The sequence below is a fragment of the Lygodium microphyllum genome, chromosome 18 (assembly GCF_053477565.2).
Source record: "Lygodium microphyllum isolate KBCC chromosome 18, Lygodium_microphyllum_v1.1.10, whole genome shotgun sequence".
Lineage (NCBI taxonomy): Eukaryota > Viridiplantae > Streptophyta > Polypodiopsida > Schizaeales > Lygodiaceae > Lygodium > Lygodium microphyllum.
Window position 1 is genome coordinate 79683653 of NC_141152.1, and position 15544 is coordinate 79699196.

At 43.9% G+C, this 15544-nt stretch overlaps 1 protein-coding gene across 4 annotated transcripts in view; it reads left to right on the top strand.

Annotated features, from left to right (window-relative positions):
- The first annotated feature begins 2122 nt into the window (after nucleotides 1–2122).
- LOC148021062 (uncharacterized) overlaps nucleotides 2123–15544 on the top strand; it is a 118696-nt gene continuing 105274 nt past the window's right edge. For 2 of the 4 annotated variants that reach the window (XM_087698916.1, XM_087698917.1), the window contains exons 1-3: nucleotides 2123–2599; nucleotides 2732–2794; nucleotides 14997–15078. In XM_087698916.1, the coding sequence (XP_087555042.1) occupies nucleotides 2745–2794; nucleotides 14997–15078 (132 nt within the window). In that variant the 5' untranslated portion in view covers nucleotides 2123–2599; nucleotides 2732–2744. The remainder of the gene's footprint in view (nucleotides 2600–2731; nucleotides 2795–14996; nucleotides 15079–15544) is intronic. The other 2 variants (XM_087698914.1, XM_087698915.1) reach the window with 2 other exon arrangements.

Genomic DNA, 15544 nt, shown 5'->3' on the forward strand with positions numbered 1-15544 from the left:
GTTTTATATTTCTTCGAACCCCTTCTCTTGCGTCTACTCCTCTCCTTAAATCTCCCTTCACCCTGTTGTCTCTTACCCCCGCGGTAGACTTTCGACCCCAAACACTCCGACATCGTCCTTCTAATAGAAGCGCTAGGTGATTCAATTAGAAGAGGAATCATTGACAAAGGAGTTGGAGTTAGCACTGTCAATCAAGCTAGCATTGAATCTTGGGAGAATCCATGTATAGAGGGTATGCACTTCAATTTGACTCATGCCTTGAAGGTTCCTTTGATGTCACATGTAAGATTGAAGTAGAAATAGTCGAAGTAGCCCTACAAGAGTCTTGGTTAGCAATAGCTCCTAGCTTGACTCCACCACTAGCCTCAGGATCATTAGGAGTTAATACATTCTCAGTGAAAGTCGAGTGTCATGCCGTCCTTCTAATAGAAGCTCTAGGTGACTCAATTAGAAGAGGAATCATTGACAAAGGAGTTGGAGTTAACATTGTCAATCAAGCTAGCATTGAATCTTGGGAGAATCCATATATTGAGGGCATGCACTTCAATTTGACTTAGGCCTTGAAGGTTCCTTTGATGTCACATGTAAGATTGATAGAGGATTGGGCCAAATTAATGGACTTCATTGGCAATAGGAAGGATGTAGTAAGAGTTGAAATGGAAAACTACAAGATAATCCCAAGAAACCTTCTTTAAACTATGTGGTGATGGTGTGGACAATATGGGCTATCACTATGAAAAAAAACAAGTGAGTTATTGAAAATAGTGAGTATGGGGATGATGTGTTGATAGTGAATGGTAATTGTGATGGCGAGAAATGAGATTACTAGGAAAAATGTGATAGAAGGTTGGAATTTGAGATGATAAAGATGTACATCTCTCTCTCTCTCTCTCTCTCTCTCTCTCTCTCTCTCTCTCATGTAGCATGCAATAGTGTGCCCTTGAAAAGCAACTTACCTACTAATGACCAACCTTGTTCAACATTGATATTACATCAACAATATGGGGCTTACATTCTTGGACTTGTTCTCAAGGAGTGCTCGACTCCCTTGGCAACAATTAACTCAACATTTGGTTCCTTACAACATGTTTAGTCCCTTATAGTTGGTTCATGTTGGCAGCTAACTAGAAGACAACTAACATCATGGAGATTTTGTTCCCATGAAGAACAACAAACCTCCTTCAACATGAATTACTATCTTGTTTATGGTGAAGGGTCACATTCTTGGGCTTGTTCTTGAGGAGTGCTCAACACCCTTGAAATTGGGTTCCACGTTTACAACACTCTAGTACCTTACAACATGTATGTGTTCTAGGGACCAACATCATTGAGACTTGTTTCCATGAAATCATATTACCTACTTATGAACAACCAACCTCCTTTAATAGAAATGATATTGCATTAACAGCCTTGGGTAACATTCTTGGACTTGTTCTGAAGGATTGCCCAACACCCTAATGAACAACCAACCTACTAATGAAAACTAGCCTTCTTTAACTAAATTGATATTGTATCTACCAATCTTGGCTCACATTCTTTATTTTCAAGGAGTGCTCAACACCTATTACAATTAACTCAACATTTGGTCCCTTACAACACACACAATCCCTTGCAACATGGATGCATTGGTGACGAGCTATGAATGAAGATTTACATAGAGCTTATACAATTCATTTTCAATGATGGTATGATCTTGTTTGTTTCGTGCACAATGGAGTTTAGACCGAAATGTGAGAATTTTGGTGTAGCTTCTAGGACTAATTACACATCAAAACGGCAGACATCCACTTTGTAAGTGTTAACCAATCAAAGTGCTTATTTAGGGGTAAGGCGTCCATAGTTTTTTACACACCAAAGAGGATATGGCCTGTCGTTTACTTGTTAAACATGTAAATTTCCCACCCACTTTTGGACGAGAAGTCTCCCCTACTCGGTTTGTGAAGCGACGAATAAGGGTGCACTTTTGCATTTGTAACCAATCAAAAAAATAATAAGCATATTATGTTTCATATTTTTGCAAAATGTGTCCTTTTGGTATGTAAAGGCTTTTTGCCCATGTCCAAAAACTACATGCCCACTTTGTGGGTACGGGTTGGGTGTTTGCCATTTGATGCACAACCAAGCTAAGACATTGCCAACCAATCTTCGAGGCTCTCCACCCGAGAGTGCATGGGTGGGCACCTATGCCCATAGAAGGGATGCGCCCAAAAGCTATATACTTTTACTGGTTCATTTTGCCTACTAGGGGGGCCTACGTTAGCTATGTGTGTTGCCCTGTCCTACAGGTAAGAACCTGACGGATCTGTGCATCACAGCAATGGTGTAAGTGAGGAGATCCGCACAGAAGAGAACAGTTTGTGTATGTAAGACAAACACAAAGAAGAAGGAAAAGAAGAGCATGCCATCAATGGTGTTTGAGAGCGATCTACACATAGTAGACCATTCTTCAATGCAGCAGGAACGCAAAGACAAAGACACAGAAGATTAAGAAGAGCAGTGTTTTGAGAGAGAGAGAGAGAGAGAGAGAGAGAGAGAGAACGCTAGGGCAGCGTCCTTTCCACGAAAAGAAGCTTCTATCCATTTTGACGCACGCCTTCTTGTCAGTCTCTGCTCCTCCCCCTCCTTCTCATTAGAATTGGCTCGATGGGTTTGAAGTCAGACCGAGGCAAAATTTGTTTATTTATTTATTTGCTAATTATTTGTTGTCCATCATTTGTTTTGCCATGTGCAGACTAGCTCCTGCCATGGAGCAGCTTGTCAATTTTGTCATTCGTCCTCCCAGGTGCGTGTGCTTGTGCGCATCTCTCTCTCTCTCCCCCCTCTTCCCCCCCTTCCCCCGGCCCCCGCTCTCTCATATACCTCTGTCTTACTCTGTATTTCCAGCTGTAGTGTCAAGTGTTGTATTGCTTGCTAAAGCAAACTCATCGTGCTCAATACTGCATGGTGCACTCTGAAGTTTTCCTATTGCCTTCATCCGACGCAGCCTGAAGGGGTTAATATTTTTCAGTACGGACAAAAAAGTTATAGGCTCTTCAGTGTCTTGAATTCAGACTTCTATCTTTCTCGGTAAAAACAGAAGGCTTGTAGACAGCAACCACACTGCTTGAGATCGTTACCAAACTCCGAAAAAAAGTGCAAGCACCCGCTAAAGCTATTCTACATCAGAAGGCTTTAAGAACCTGGAAGACATCTTCGGAAGATTGATGGGTGGGCCAGCTACAGGTGCCTAGCAAGTGGATGATTCTGCTCGAATGTTGCCTTTCAATATATGAGCTAACGAGAAAGATGCAACATAGCATGTTGCAAAGTGCAAAGTCTGAAGATCAGCATTGTTAGATGAGAAGATTATGTAATGTGATCACCTGAAACATAAAACACCTCAATATGGGCCAATTTCTACTTAAAAGGAAAGGCTATGTGAATGTAACCAGTTCATAAGTGTAAGAGTCCTGAATGCATAATGCAAAGGTTTGGGTGGCAACTTCACTTTGTGTTTGCCATCATTAGGCATTTGCTCCACATCTAGTGACCTCTCCCTCATAGACGTTAGCTTCTTCATGTTGCTACACTTTGCGTTTGCAGCCTTTTGGCTTCTGGGATTTTCCTTTGCAGCCCAAGCCATCTTCCTATTATTTGAGGATTGCGCTTTGCTATCCTTGATAGTTGTTGATCATCTTTATCATCTGTGATGTTATCTGAGGATTGCACTTTGCTCCCTCGATAGCTGTCCTTCACCTTCTAGTGATTACTTCAATAGCTCACTACTCGGAGGACTGAGTTTTACTCCCTTCACTATGTAGATTCCCCACAAGTGTTGCTGCTTGATTTAGAGAGGACAGTGGAGTCATCTTGTGAGCTTCGGCTTCGTTGTATTAGCTTTGCTTTACATAGCATGATTTAGTGCATCATCATCGTGTTCTCTTGTGTTTCTTAGTTTCTCTTCTCTCTTAGTGTTTGCCATAGAGACACTTTGTATTTTTGCTCGCAAATCCTATTGTGTCTTTGCATTGTCACATATTCTGATAGTGGAGCATTTTAACCTCATCCATATGTAGCTGTAGTTGATGCAGAGTATGGGATTGACTTCCAAGTTCATGATGGGCTCTTTTGTTTGATAGAGTGTAGTCTTTGCTCCTAGTTTGAGTTCACAAGAGGGGACACTTTTGCGATCTACTGGACAAAGGTGTGGAAAATCCATTGTCATGAATGCTTTTGCAGGGCATCATTAACAAGCTTCGAGATCCAACTATTTCTACTTTCTATGGTTAAGGATTGGTATAATTGACTTTGACATAAGTGTCTTTTCAAGGTATCTTGGTGGTGGCTTGCTCACCCACTGCTTGGGTACCCATGGTTCCATTTGGTGGTCATTGTTGTATGTACTATGATGTGTTCTTATCATTCTATATTTTATTGTGGTGATCACCCATAATTTGAGAGAGGGTGTTAGTTGTATATCTCATAGATGTTAAGAGTCTATGTGCGTGTGCATTTGTGTGTATATGTATGTGTGTGTGTGTGTGTGTGTGTGTGTGTAAGGAGAGAGAGAAAGAGAGAGAGAGAGAGAGAGAGAGAGAGAGAGAGAGAGAGAGGGAAGAATATTACATTGACTGAAGAAGAATGTTGATACAATGGGGATGGATTGATCAATCCTTGCATGCAGTCTTAAGCATTAGTGAGGGCACTAGATCAGGTTGATGACGATGGTAGTACCAAGCATGGAGTGTTGGAGTGTGCACTTACATACGGAAGACTGAAGATTGAAGAGTGTGTGTATTTGCCAAGTGGGGGGTGTGGCTATAAATAGCCAAAAGACCAAAAAAGTGGTCAACTTGCACTTGTAGGGGCCATAACTGCTGGCCGACCAGCAATAAATGGTGGTCACTCTTTGAAAAATGCCAAAAAAAAAGAGGCCTAAAAAAATCCCAGATGACAATGATAATATCTGGCAGGTATAGGCAGATTGTGGAAAGCAGGAATTGTCCTAGGAATGCACGTAGGAAGCCGACAACTGATGAAAAGGCACCTAAACTGCTAGAGCTCCTATGTCTCCATCAGACTCTGATAGGAGTTCACAACGTGGAGATGATAGACTGACATAACTAACATAGGCAAGCTAACACCCCCTCACAAATCTTGGTAGTGGTTGAAGATCCATCAACCTAATGTGATGAAGCATAGAAGCCTTGGGCAAAGGCTTTGTGAAGAGATTTGTTGCGTTGTTCGCCGTAGGATAGTAGGTCACCGCTAACTTGGAAACCATGATACGCTCTTGAACATACTGATACTGAACCTCAATGTGCTTTGTGCAAGCATGAAATACAGGGTTCTTGGCCAAAGCTAGAGCACTCTGGTTGTCCACATGCAGCTTTGTAGGTTCAGGCAACATGTGGCAAAGCCAAACCGCCTCCATAGGTGTAGAATATAATGCACGATACTCTGCCTCTGCACAAGAAAACTTGGAGATTGTGAAACATAAATCTCCTCCTTAAGGACACGATTCAAGAAGGTAGACTTTATGTCCATCTAATAAATAGGCAAGATCCAAGATAGCCCAACTAGTAAACATCTGAGCCATCGATGCAAAAGTCTCAAAATAGTCCAAATGTGCCCTTTGAGGAAAACCCTTGCAACAAGCCTAGCTTTGTGCTTGTGCAAGGAACCATCTGCAAGTTTCTTGGTCTTATAAATCCACTTCACACTTGTCGCATTCGGCCTTGGGGGGTGTGGAACCAACTCCCAAGTCTTATTAGATTCCTTGGCTCTCATTCCAAGCTTGGAAAGATTGAGTCAATGTGACTCCATACACGTGAATCTCCTAATATTCACTGGATTCCATTTGTGGATCTATTTTGCGTATGCCATGTTGTCAAGCTCGCTATGTCTAATGTACAAAACATGTGACATATACGCGGTATAATGAAAAGTGTTGTGGGGGCTTTTTCTCGACCACCAAGACTCATGGATTGCTTATTGCTCAAGCATTTCAAGTTGAATGCTAATGGTGGGCACCTCTCACATAGCCATACATGCTCTCAAGCCTACAAGTGTAGTGAGCTTATCTCAATGCTCTCCGATCGAGTACCACCCTTCTCTCTCAAGCACACTGGTAGCTCCATGATCCAAGATGCAAGCTCAAGCAACCTCAATCCTCCACCTTCAAGCTCCGTGCTCCATAGCCACATGCGCGAGACAAGAGAAGAGAAGAGAAGAGAAGAGAAGAAAAGAGGAGAAGATGAAGAGCTTCTCCACCACGGTTCCTCACCCTCACACACTCACTCCCTCACACTCTCACACTCCCTCTCTCAAGCACAAGTACAAGCAAGCAAGAAGAAGAAGAGAAGAAGAAGAAAACAAGGGAAGAGAAGGGAGAGCGACTTTTGCCACACACCAAGAATGCGCTTCTGTATTCAGTTTTTTGGCTTTTATACATGCCCTTATCCCTTTGGGCACCCATCCCCTTTTTTACATGACGGGTCATCTTGCCAAGGTCCTCTTTTCCTATTCACTTCTATTTACATTATGTCTTCACCTATGCGCATCTACTCTTTTTACAACTTGCATAGGAGGGATCTTGGCACTCTTTTACAAAATATTGCAGGCGCCTTTATATTTTAAAATATGCATTTGCCTTTGCCTCGACTTTTAAGATTTCCCTTGCATTTTTGGCATTTTCTTCTCTCATCCTTCTGTCGGCTCGGGCCGCCTTTTTCTGCTTGCGCTTTTGGCATTTTCTTCTCTTATCCTTCAATCGGATTGTCTTTTTCCTCTTGCTTTGTATTTTTAAACATTTCTTGAATTTTCTTTTACTTCTTTTTTCTCTATCTTGCACTGGGGTTAACATTACCCCCCTCCTAGTCGAATGCTAGTCCCATGGCACTTATGAGACTTTGTTGATGAGGGCTCGGGTGATTAAAATCAAACTCATCTTGCATGGCTTGACGCTAAATATCCTAGAGCAAGAGCCTCCTCAATTTTAGTAGGCTCAGTGTCATGAGGAATCTGTGATATAAGAGCAACCATTGATAGGATCCTCAGAGGTTGCAACCTCGTTGAAGATCATATCCCTCCTCATCTCAAGATTTTGTGTTGTCAGGTTGTAGAGTTGATAGCCCTTTGTGGCAATGCTGTAGCCCATGAAGATAGAGCTTCTTGGACTTCGAGTCAAGCTTCGTCTTTCTCTTCTTCTTGTCCACATGGACAAATGCATCACATCCAAAGATACATAACTGAGACACGTAGGGCTTTCAACCAATAAAAGCCTCATAGGGAGTCATATCCGGTAACGCGAAAGTTGGGGAGCAGCTGTGGATGTGAACTGCAGTAGCCATCGCCTCACCTCAAAGGGTATGAGGAAGACCCCAATACTCCAACATCAATCGGGCTATCTTGAGCACGGTCCGATTTGCATGCTCCACCACACCATTCTCCAAAAATGTGTTCGGATGGGTATACTCTACCCTAATGGTGTGATCATTGCAAAACTGAGAAAAGACGTTAGAAGTAAACTCTCCACCATGATTGTATGCCACGAACTTTAGAAGTAGTATGTGTCTCCACAAATACCTGGCACTCATAGGAAACGAGAGTACGCATTGCTCTTGTACTCCAAAAAATAAGGCCACACATAATGACCGAAGTCATCTATAATCAACATTAAATATGTGGCCTTCCCAAGGGATGCCATGCCCATAGGTTCACAAAGGTCGGTACGAAGCAACTCAAGTGGGGTAGAAGCCCTCCTAGTGGCAAGTTGGGGATGTGGCAGCCTATGCTGCTGGCCTCTAAAACAGCTAGGACATAAAGTGTGAATATGAAGAAAATCAAGAAATCCCTCCACCGTCTTCTTCCAAGAAGCCCATTGGATAGCATCAAAGTTGAGATGACCATAGTGAGCATGCCAAAGTAGCCCAAGCTCATGGGAAGGCCTCGTGTCTAAGGCTGTGAGTGTGTATAGCCCACCCTTGTGGAATCCTGTCCAAAGAACAACACTTGTAGACTCATCCTCCATTGTTGTTGCATCTTGTGTGAAGACCACGTGGGTGCCAAGCCGTGTAAGACCATGAATGGACAAGAGGTTAAAATCTGAATTGGATACATAGAGAACTGTGGCCAAAGAAGACTGCCTTTCTGGCAATAAAGGAATAGTTCCCACTCCTTGAACAAGAATAGTAGAGTTGTCACCAATGGTGATTGTGCCCCCACTGGCGCTTAGGTAGATTTGTATCCTACTTGGCAAATATATGCACAAAGACAAACTTTGTCATCGTGGGGGCAGCCTTTATATCCTTCAAATCCCTCTCCTTTGGCTTTAAATGGGGGTATTTTTACCAACACTTCTTCTCAAAATGAGTGCCCTTCCCATAGTGCGGGCACTTGGGCTGCTTCTTCTTCTCATCCTTCTTGTCCTTGGCCTGCACCTTCTTCTTCTTCTTCCCTCCACTTGTACCTATAGTAAATGCCCTGGTGGAGCGAGAACCACTGGCCCCAACCTCTCTAAGTCGCTTGTCATGCTTCAAGACAAGTGGTGAAAGCTTCTCTCTCATAAGAGTGTCTCGTGGGTCCGATGTGATAAGGCTCGTGTAGAAGACATTGAACCGAGGAGATGGTAGTTGAGCCAAGAGGATCATAGCCATGTCTTCAGAGGATATTATCCGACCAAGAGAGGCAAGTTCATCCCTCATGTCCTCCATCTTCGTGATGTGCACCTTCATAGAGGAGGAATCATCATCATTGAGCATCCACAACTTCTTCTCAAGGGAAATCTTGTGGGCAAATGTCGTGTTGATACAAAGGCCCAAGCTTCTTTTACACTTCCACCGTAGTCTTCAACTTGCAAACATGCACAAGGATAGAATTGTGCAAACTCAAGGCTACTCTGTGCATAGATGTCCCATCTACTAGATCTTCCTTAGGACGGTGTATAGAATTAGAAACAAGAGCCTAAAGATCAAAGGTGTCGAGTATGCACTCCATCGAATAGTTCGAACCATCGAGTTTGTCTTCTTTGGGTAATGAAGGTAAGACAGGCACTTGCATTGAGAGTATCAAGGATGGCATCTTCACTTTTGACGTAGCCTTCTGTGATAGATGAATAGAAGAGGGATGGGTGCGAATGGGGGACTCCTCTTATCGACTATAACCATGATAATGGTGTCTCTACTTAGAAGAGTGTTTGGAAAGAAGCCTCTACTTTGAGTCATCAAAGCTCGTGAATTGGTAAGACATCTTTGATCTTGCAATCACCTAGAAAGCTGCGCTTTGATGGAGACAGCGTGGGAGAAAGAAGGTAGTCGTCTACATGGAGTGTAGATGTGGGAAAAGCTGTTGCCTGCCACGAGAAAGCTATGGTCTGAGCCAGGAAGCAGTTGTGTATAGCAGGAAATTTTCATTTGCAGTAAAATGTAGGAAATAGGGGCCGCCTGGATGCTGTCGCCTAGCCTCCTTGAAAAGTTGCATGGTTGTCAAGAAGGTCAAATGGGCACTGGACCACTTGTATACAGGTTGTGAATGCAGCAAACACAAGCTAAAAATCTATGCTTAAGAAATCTTGGTTGCTCCTCTGTGATGAAAACTTGCTCTTTTGCAAGAAATCTCCAGATTGTGTTCTCACTTATAGGCAATGATACCGTGTGTGAGTGCGAAACGGAAGAGAAACATGAACACACACACACACACACACACACACACACACACACACACAAAAGAGAGAGAGAGAGAGAGAGAGAGAGAGAGAGAGAGAGAGAGAGAGAGAGAAGATGAAGGAAGAATACTGCACCAATTGAAGAAGAATGCTGATACAATGGGGATAGATTGATCAGTCCTTGCACGCAGCCCAAAGCATCAGTGAGGGCACGAAATTAGGCTGATGATGATGGCAGCACCAAGCACGAAGTTTTGGAGCGTGCATCTGCAAATAGAAGAGTGAAGACCGAAGAGTGTATGTATCTACCAAGTGGGGGGTGTGGCTGTAAATAGCCAAAAGACTAGAAAACTGGCCGACTTGCACCTGTAGGGGCCATAAATGCTGGCTGACCAGCAATAAATGCTGGTCACACAATGAAAAATTCTGAAAAGAAAATGGAGGCCCTGGAAAATCCGAGATGACAATGATGATGTTCAATAGGTGTAGGCAGACTATTGAAAGTAGGAATCGCCTAGGAATGCACAGAGGAAGATGACAATTGATGAGAATGCACCCAAACTGCTAGAGCTTCCATGTCTCCACCAGACTCTAACGGGAGCTCACAACTAGGATATGACAAATTGACATAATTAACATAGGCAGGCTAACAAGGCAATGGTGTTGATGGAGAGGGTGGCAGCAAGGCATTGAATGTGTGGAACGTAGTCACATGAGACATCAAACAGGGATGGGCAATGGTAGTGGGGTTAGCCATGAATTGCCATTTGATATGACTATATGGTCACATGGAATAAGCATGGGGATAGGAAATGGGTGTCAAAAGATGACGTACCAGCGAGACAGTGGGGTTTGCGGGGAGGAACACGGAGTGAACTCGGCAACATGGAGAAGAGAAGAGAAGAGAGAAGAAACCCTGATGAATGGAATGATGGAGTTCCGAATCATGAAATGAATGTGATACAAGGGAACAAGGATGCCGTAGCACAAGGAAGATGATGAAGACAGCCACGAACCACGAACCACAATGTCCTCCTGAAGGAGTGTGAGGGTAGTGGAGAGGCTGGAGAGGAGGTGACGGACTGAATGAATCAGCCGTAAGGAATGAATGAGAGAGTGGCCCATAAATAGTCATAGTCAGTCTAGGATGGCGCTCCTTTTTGGGGCTGCAAACCCTAAACGCAAAACGTAGAAACGTAAAAACGCAAACTGCACGTGAAGGATGAAGCACCCCCTCTCAGGCCCAAAAAGGGGAACAAGAGAAGAGTGAGGTGGAGATGCAATGCTACATGCTGAAGAATGCTCATGCAGCAGGTTCCACGTGGACATTGTTCCTCGTGGGGAAATTGTTGACTTGCCCAAGCGCCCTAGTATAAAGATGATGAAAACATGCAATGCATAGGAGGAATGTCAGACTTTGTGTGGTGCCGAGAACCATAAGGATATGCCCGTACTCGATCTTGGGAGGTGGCTCCATGCTAACCAAGTGACGAAGGCAAGAAGAGAAGAGGAGGAAGAAGATGTAGAGGATCCCTAAGATCCAAGATTTCCACGGGAAAGGGAACCTACAGTAAAGACCAATAGACAGAGTGAACTGGAGAACCCAAAACACAACCTTGGGAGAGAAGCCACTAGCCCCATGCATCCATGCTGGAAGGAATACGAAGGCCTCGTCACCAAGTCGCGGCTGAACCTCTGAGATCCCGATCTAGGTGGTACCTAAAGATCTTGGGTATTAGTAGAAGAGATGACTGGTCGAGTATAGCCACCCCAAGAAAGTAGAGGATGGGTGAAGAACTTCATGTGGAGTAGGTTCCCCCTTTGAGGTGGGAGGTGGAGGGGCCCCCATTGAAGTCAAAGAAGAAGTAGTTGCCCCCTCTGAGGACAAAGAAATAACATCCCCCTCTAAATCCCCCTCTGAAGTAGATAGGGTATCCAAAAACTCATGGATCACGGACTCCGAAATGTTTGATGACGAAGGAAGTGCCGCCGGTCGTGCTCAACAAGGCATTTGGGGTGTCGAAGAGGTCCCAGAGGTAGCCACGCGAACCTGAGTAGTGGAGGGTGGGGCTTAGAATGAGCAAGAGGTGGGCAACAGTCGTTGTCTCTCAATGGAGCAGATTGGGTAGCCGAAGAAGAGGAAGGAGTCGAGCAGCCACTGTCTCTCGAAGGAATAGATTGACGAGGAGACGGTATCAAACAATCACTGTCTCTCGATGGAGCGGACTGCAGATCCGTAGGTCGTGGAAGCCACTGTACCTGAAAATAAGTGGGAGAAGACTGCCGTTGGCATTGCGACAATCTCCAGGAGGTCGTAGTGCCAATCGATCCTCCATGTGCTCGAAAGGACTTAGTGCGCATTGGATGCGTCTTATTGCCTTGAGCATAGTACTTTGATAGCCGATGTAGAACGATCTTTGTGGCTCAGAAAGGAGAGGTGGCACAAGGAGTCCCTGGTGGAAGACACATATACTCCGGGGGGGTGGGGAGCAAAGGTCGAAGTTAGCATCGGTGGTGTGTCCGGTGATGCCACAGTAGGAGCATCCAGTAGTCTGGACATCTGTTGGTAAAGAAGCCATGGATACCAATGTGCCTTGCTAAAGAAGGAAGAGGTCAGCCACCATGAACCACGAACCGTAATGTCCGCCTCAAGGGGTGTGAGGGCAGTGCGAAGCACGAATTGCAATGTCCGCCTCAAGGGGTGGAAGGGTAGTGGAAGGGCTGGAAGTGAGCTGCCAGTGGGAGGAGGATGTGACCAGTAGTAGGAGATTGCTATGAGTAGAAAAACACAGGTGAGGAGAGAGAAAGACTAAAAATGCAGGCAGCAGGTGAGAGAGAGACTAAAAATGTAGGCAGTAGGAGAGAGACTAAAAACGCAAGGAGGATAGCTTGCAGAAGAGAGAAAGACTAAAAACGCAGGCAGCAGGACTTGATGATGTGGCAGGCTGTACGGTAGCAGGTCTGCACAGGAACAATAGTTGCTTGGCTGGAATCAGCTCCAAACTGCATGAAGAGGGCTGGAAATTAGGCTCCAATTGATGGAGACAGCAATGGACAGCTTCGGCTGAGATGTCCTCCATTAACGGGGTGTGGACAGCAAGCTGAAACACCTGAAATCTGCAAAAACGAGATTGTTTCTGAATGGAGAGTGATCAGCAACAGTCGCTTTGCTGTAAACAGCTGCAAGCTGCGGGTGGAAGGCTGGAAACAGCCGCCAGACTGTAGATGACAACAAGGGACAGCTGAGACTGCGATGTTCTTAGCCAAAGGGGTGTGGGCAGCAAGCTGAAAACACATGAAACCTGCAAAAACGAGATTTTGATGCAGTGGAAGAAGAGAAGTGGATGCCGAACCCGCCACCGGTCTTTGCCTTCATTGGAGTGGAGGATCTTCGCTGCTAGGTGAGCCGATCCAGCTCTGATATCATGTCAGAAGATGACGTATCAGCGAGACACTAGGGTTTGCAGGGAGGAACACAGAGTGAACTCGACAAACATGGAGAAGAGAAGAGAAGAGGGAAGAAACTCTGATGAATGGAATGATGAAGTTCTGAATCATGGAATGAATGTGATACAAGGGAACAAGGGTGCTGTAGCACAAGGAAGATGATGAAGACAACCACGAACCATGAACCGCAATGTCCTCCTGAAGGGGTGTGAGGGTAGTGGAGAGGTTGGAGGGAAGAGGTGACGGACTGAATGAATCAGCGGTAAGGAATGAATGAGAGAGTGGCCTATAAATAGGCATAGTCAGTCTACGATGGTGCCCCTTTTTGGGGCTGCAAACCCTAAACGCAAAAACACAATCTGCGGGTGAAGGGTTTCTCAACAATGGGAACGGGGACAAGAACTAGAAAATGGTTGTGTCACTGTGACTATGGTGTGGAACAATAGAATCAAGATGGATGTCCACAACATGTCTTTGTTTGGGGGGATTATGGGCATATGTCCTACTATTGAAAAAAAAACCCCGTTCTTATTGGAAATGCTCTTAGGTGCTTTCTGGGGTTGTTTTAAGGCATTTATGGATTAAGTTTAATGCTAATGCATACCTGAATTTTGGTGGCTTGATGTCCCTTATTAGCTCCCATGAGAGTTAGTGGTTGCCACACAACTTCACTCCTTGAGCACCTAGACATATCAACCTTCTTCATTTATGTCATACACTTCTGCTTTGCCTTTTGTATTTAGTGTTCTTGTTTGAACTTCATTTTGTGTGAGTGTATGTGCATTGTGTTCATACACACTGATTTTCTCTACAAACCCTAATGTATCTTCACATGGTCCATTGTAATGGGATCAAAACATTGGACTAAAGGCGTAATTTGCTTGGGAACTTCTATGTAAAATGATAAAGAACCTCATGTTGTTGTAAAGAGAAGGTAATTAAAGGAGAAATTTATGAAACTTGCTTTGCCTACCTCCAAGGCTTTCCAAGCCTTTTGAGCTAGACAATTCCCACTCTAGGATTTGCTCTACTCAAAGTAGAAGCCTTTGTGCAAGAATTGGCCCTACATATAGGTTTTTCTGTGTCATTTTGTAAACCTTGGATATGGCTCAACTTCTTATAGGAGGAAGCCATAGTGATAGCAATCCCTTTCACCATCGGAAGTCACCTCATGTATGGCTTGTTGTAGAACAGACAATGGATATCTATTTGTCTCTTCCCTAATTTGCCTCTTGAATCTCTTGCTGCCCCTCTGTTTTTCCCCTTTACCACTAAAACTTGGTGAACTAGTACCGGTGAGTGGTAAAGCTGCCCTATTACCCATTCTGTGGGGTACAGGGAGGCATGGGCCAGAAGAAATGGAAGAATCTATGAGCATTCTTGTAATGGATACAAGGTAGACTTTGGTTGAGTTATCTTTGAAAAAGACAGAAACAAGACGAGGAAAATATGTAGGCCTCTGTCTACTGAGGCTTTGAATCCCTATTGCTTTGGAATGTACCACTTGTATCTGTTGAGGGGCTTTATCAGCTGCTTTGATACAGGCAGGAGAAGTGGTTTTGTCTATTCCAGCCATTTTGGCAAGATGTTTTGCAACGACTTCTCTTGAGCTTAGCATGTTCAAAGCATTGAACAGAAACTTACTCCTGATGTTTACTTCCATGTGCTGCTCTTGAGATCGACAGTTTTGGGAACGGTGATACATTTAGGTTTATGGGCTTATCATAAGATACACTATAGTATTGTTGTTGATAGTGCTTGTAAGCAACTGCATTCATTGTAACAGGTCTTTATGCAAAACACCTTTCCAAGTAGTGTTCTTACTTATTTGATAAGATCTGTTAATAATATTCTACAGGAAAGTATATGTAAACTCTTACCATGGGTATTGAAAACTCTCCTGCAGGGCAGATTATGATCCTGTTCATGATCTTCTTCAACCAGAATTTTCACTTAAAGGACGACGATATCAGCGTGAAGATCTCAAGGTTTGATGCTTTCGAGAAAACACTTTGCTGTTATGAATTTTAAGCTGTGTCACCATATAAATCAAAAGTTTGATGGTCATCATTCTTTACCATGTTTTCTACACCCTTCAATGGAATTATAACTGGTATGCATGTCCTGCTGTAGTAGGAAGGTACTTCATATGGATTTTGCAATGTTTGAAGCCAAGGTGCTCCGTTTGTTTGTGTCAGCAAGATTGAACTATATAACAAAACGTCTAGCTGTACGCAAACGTATTTGATAGGATTTCACAAGAGGACATGCAAGCTCTCAAACCTTGAACATAATAGAGTCTCTGACTTGATGAATTCTTGTAAATAGAATTTGAGTATATGCAGAGAAGTAGATCTGTGGCCATATGGATTGTTTAATGCTATATCTAGCACTCTAATCAGCTATTTTCCTTCCAGTACTATAAACAAACAATGTTATGATTCTCGATGATGG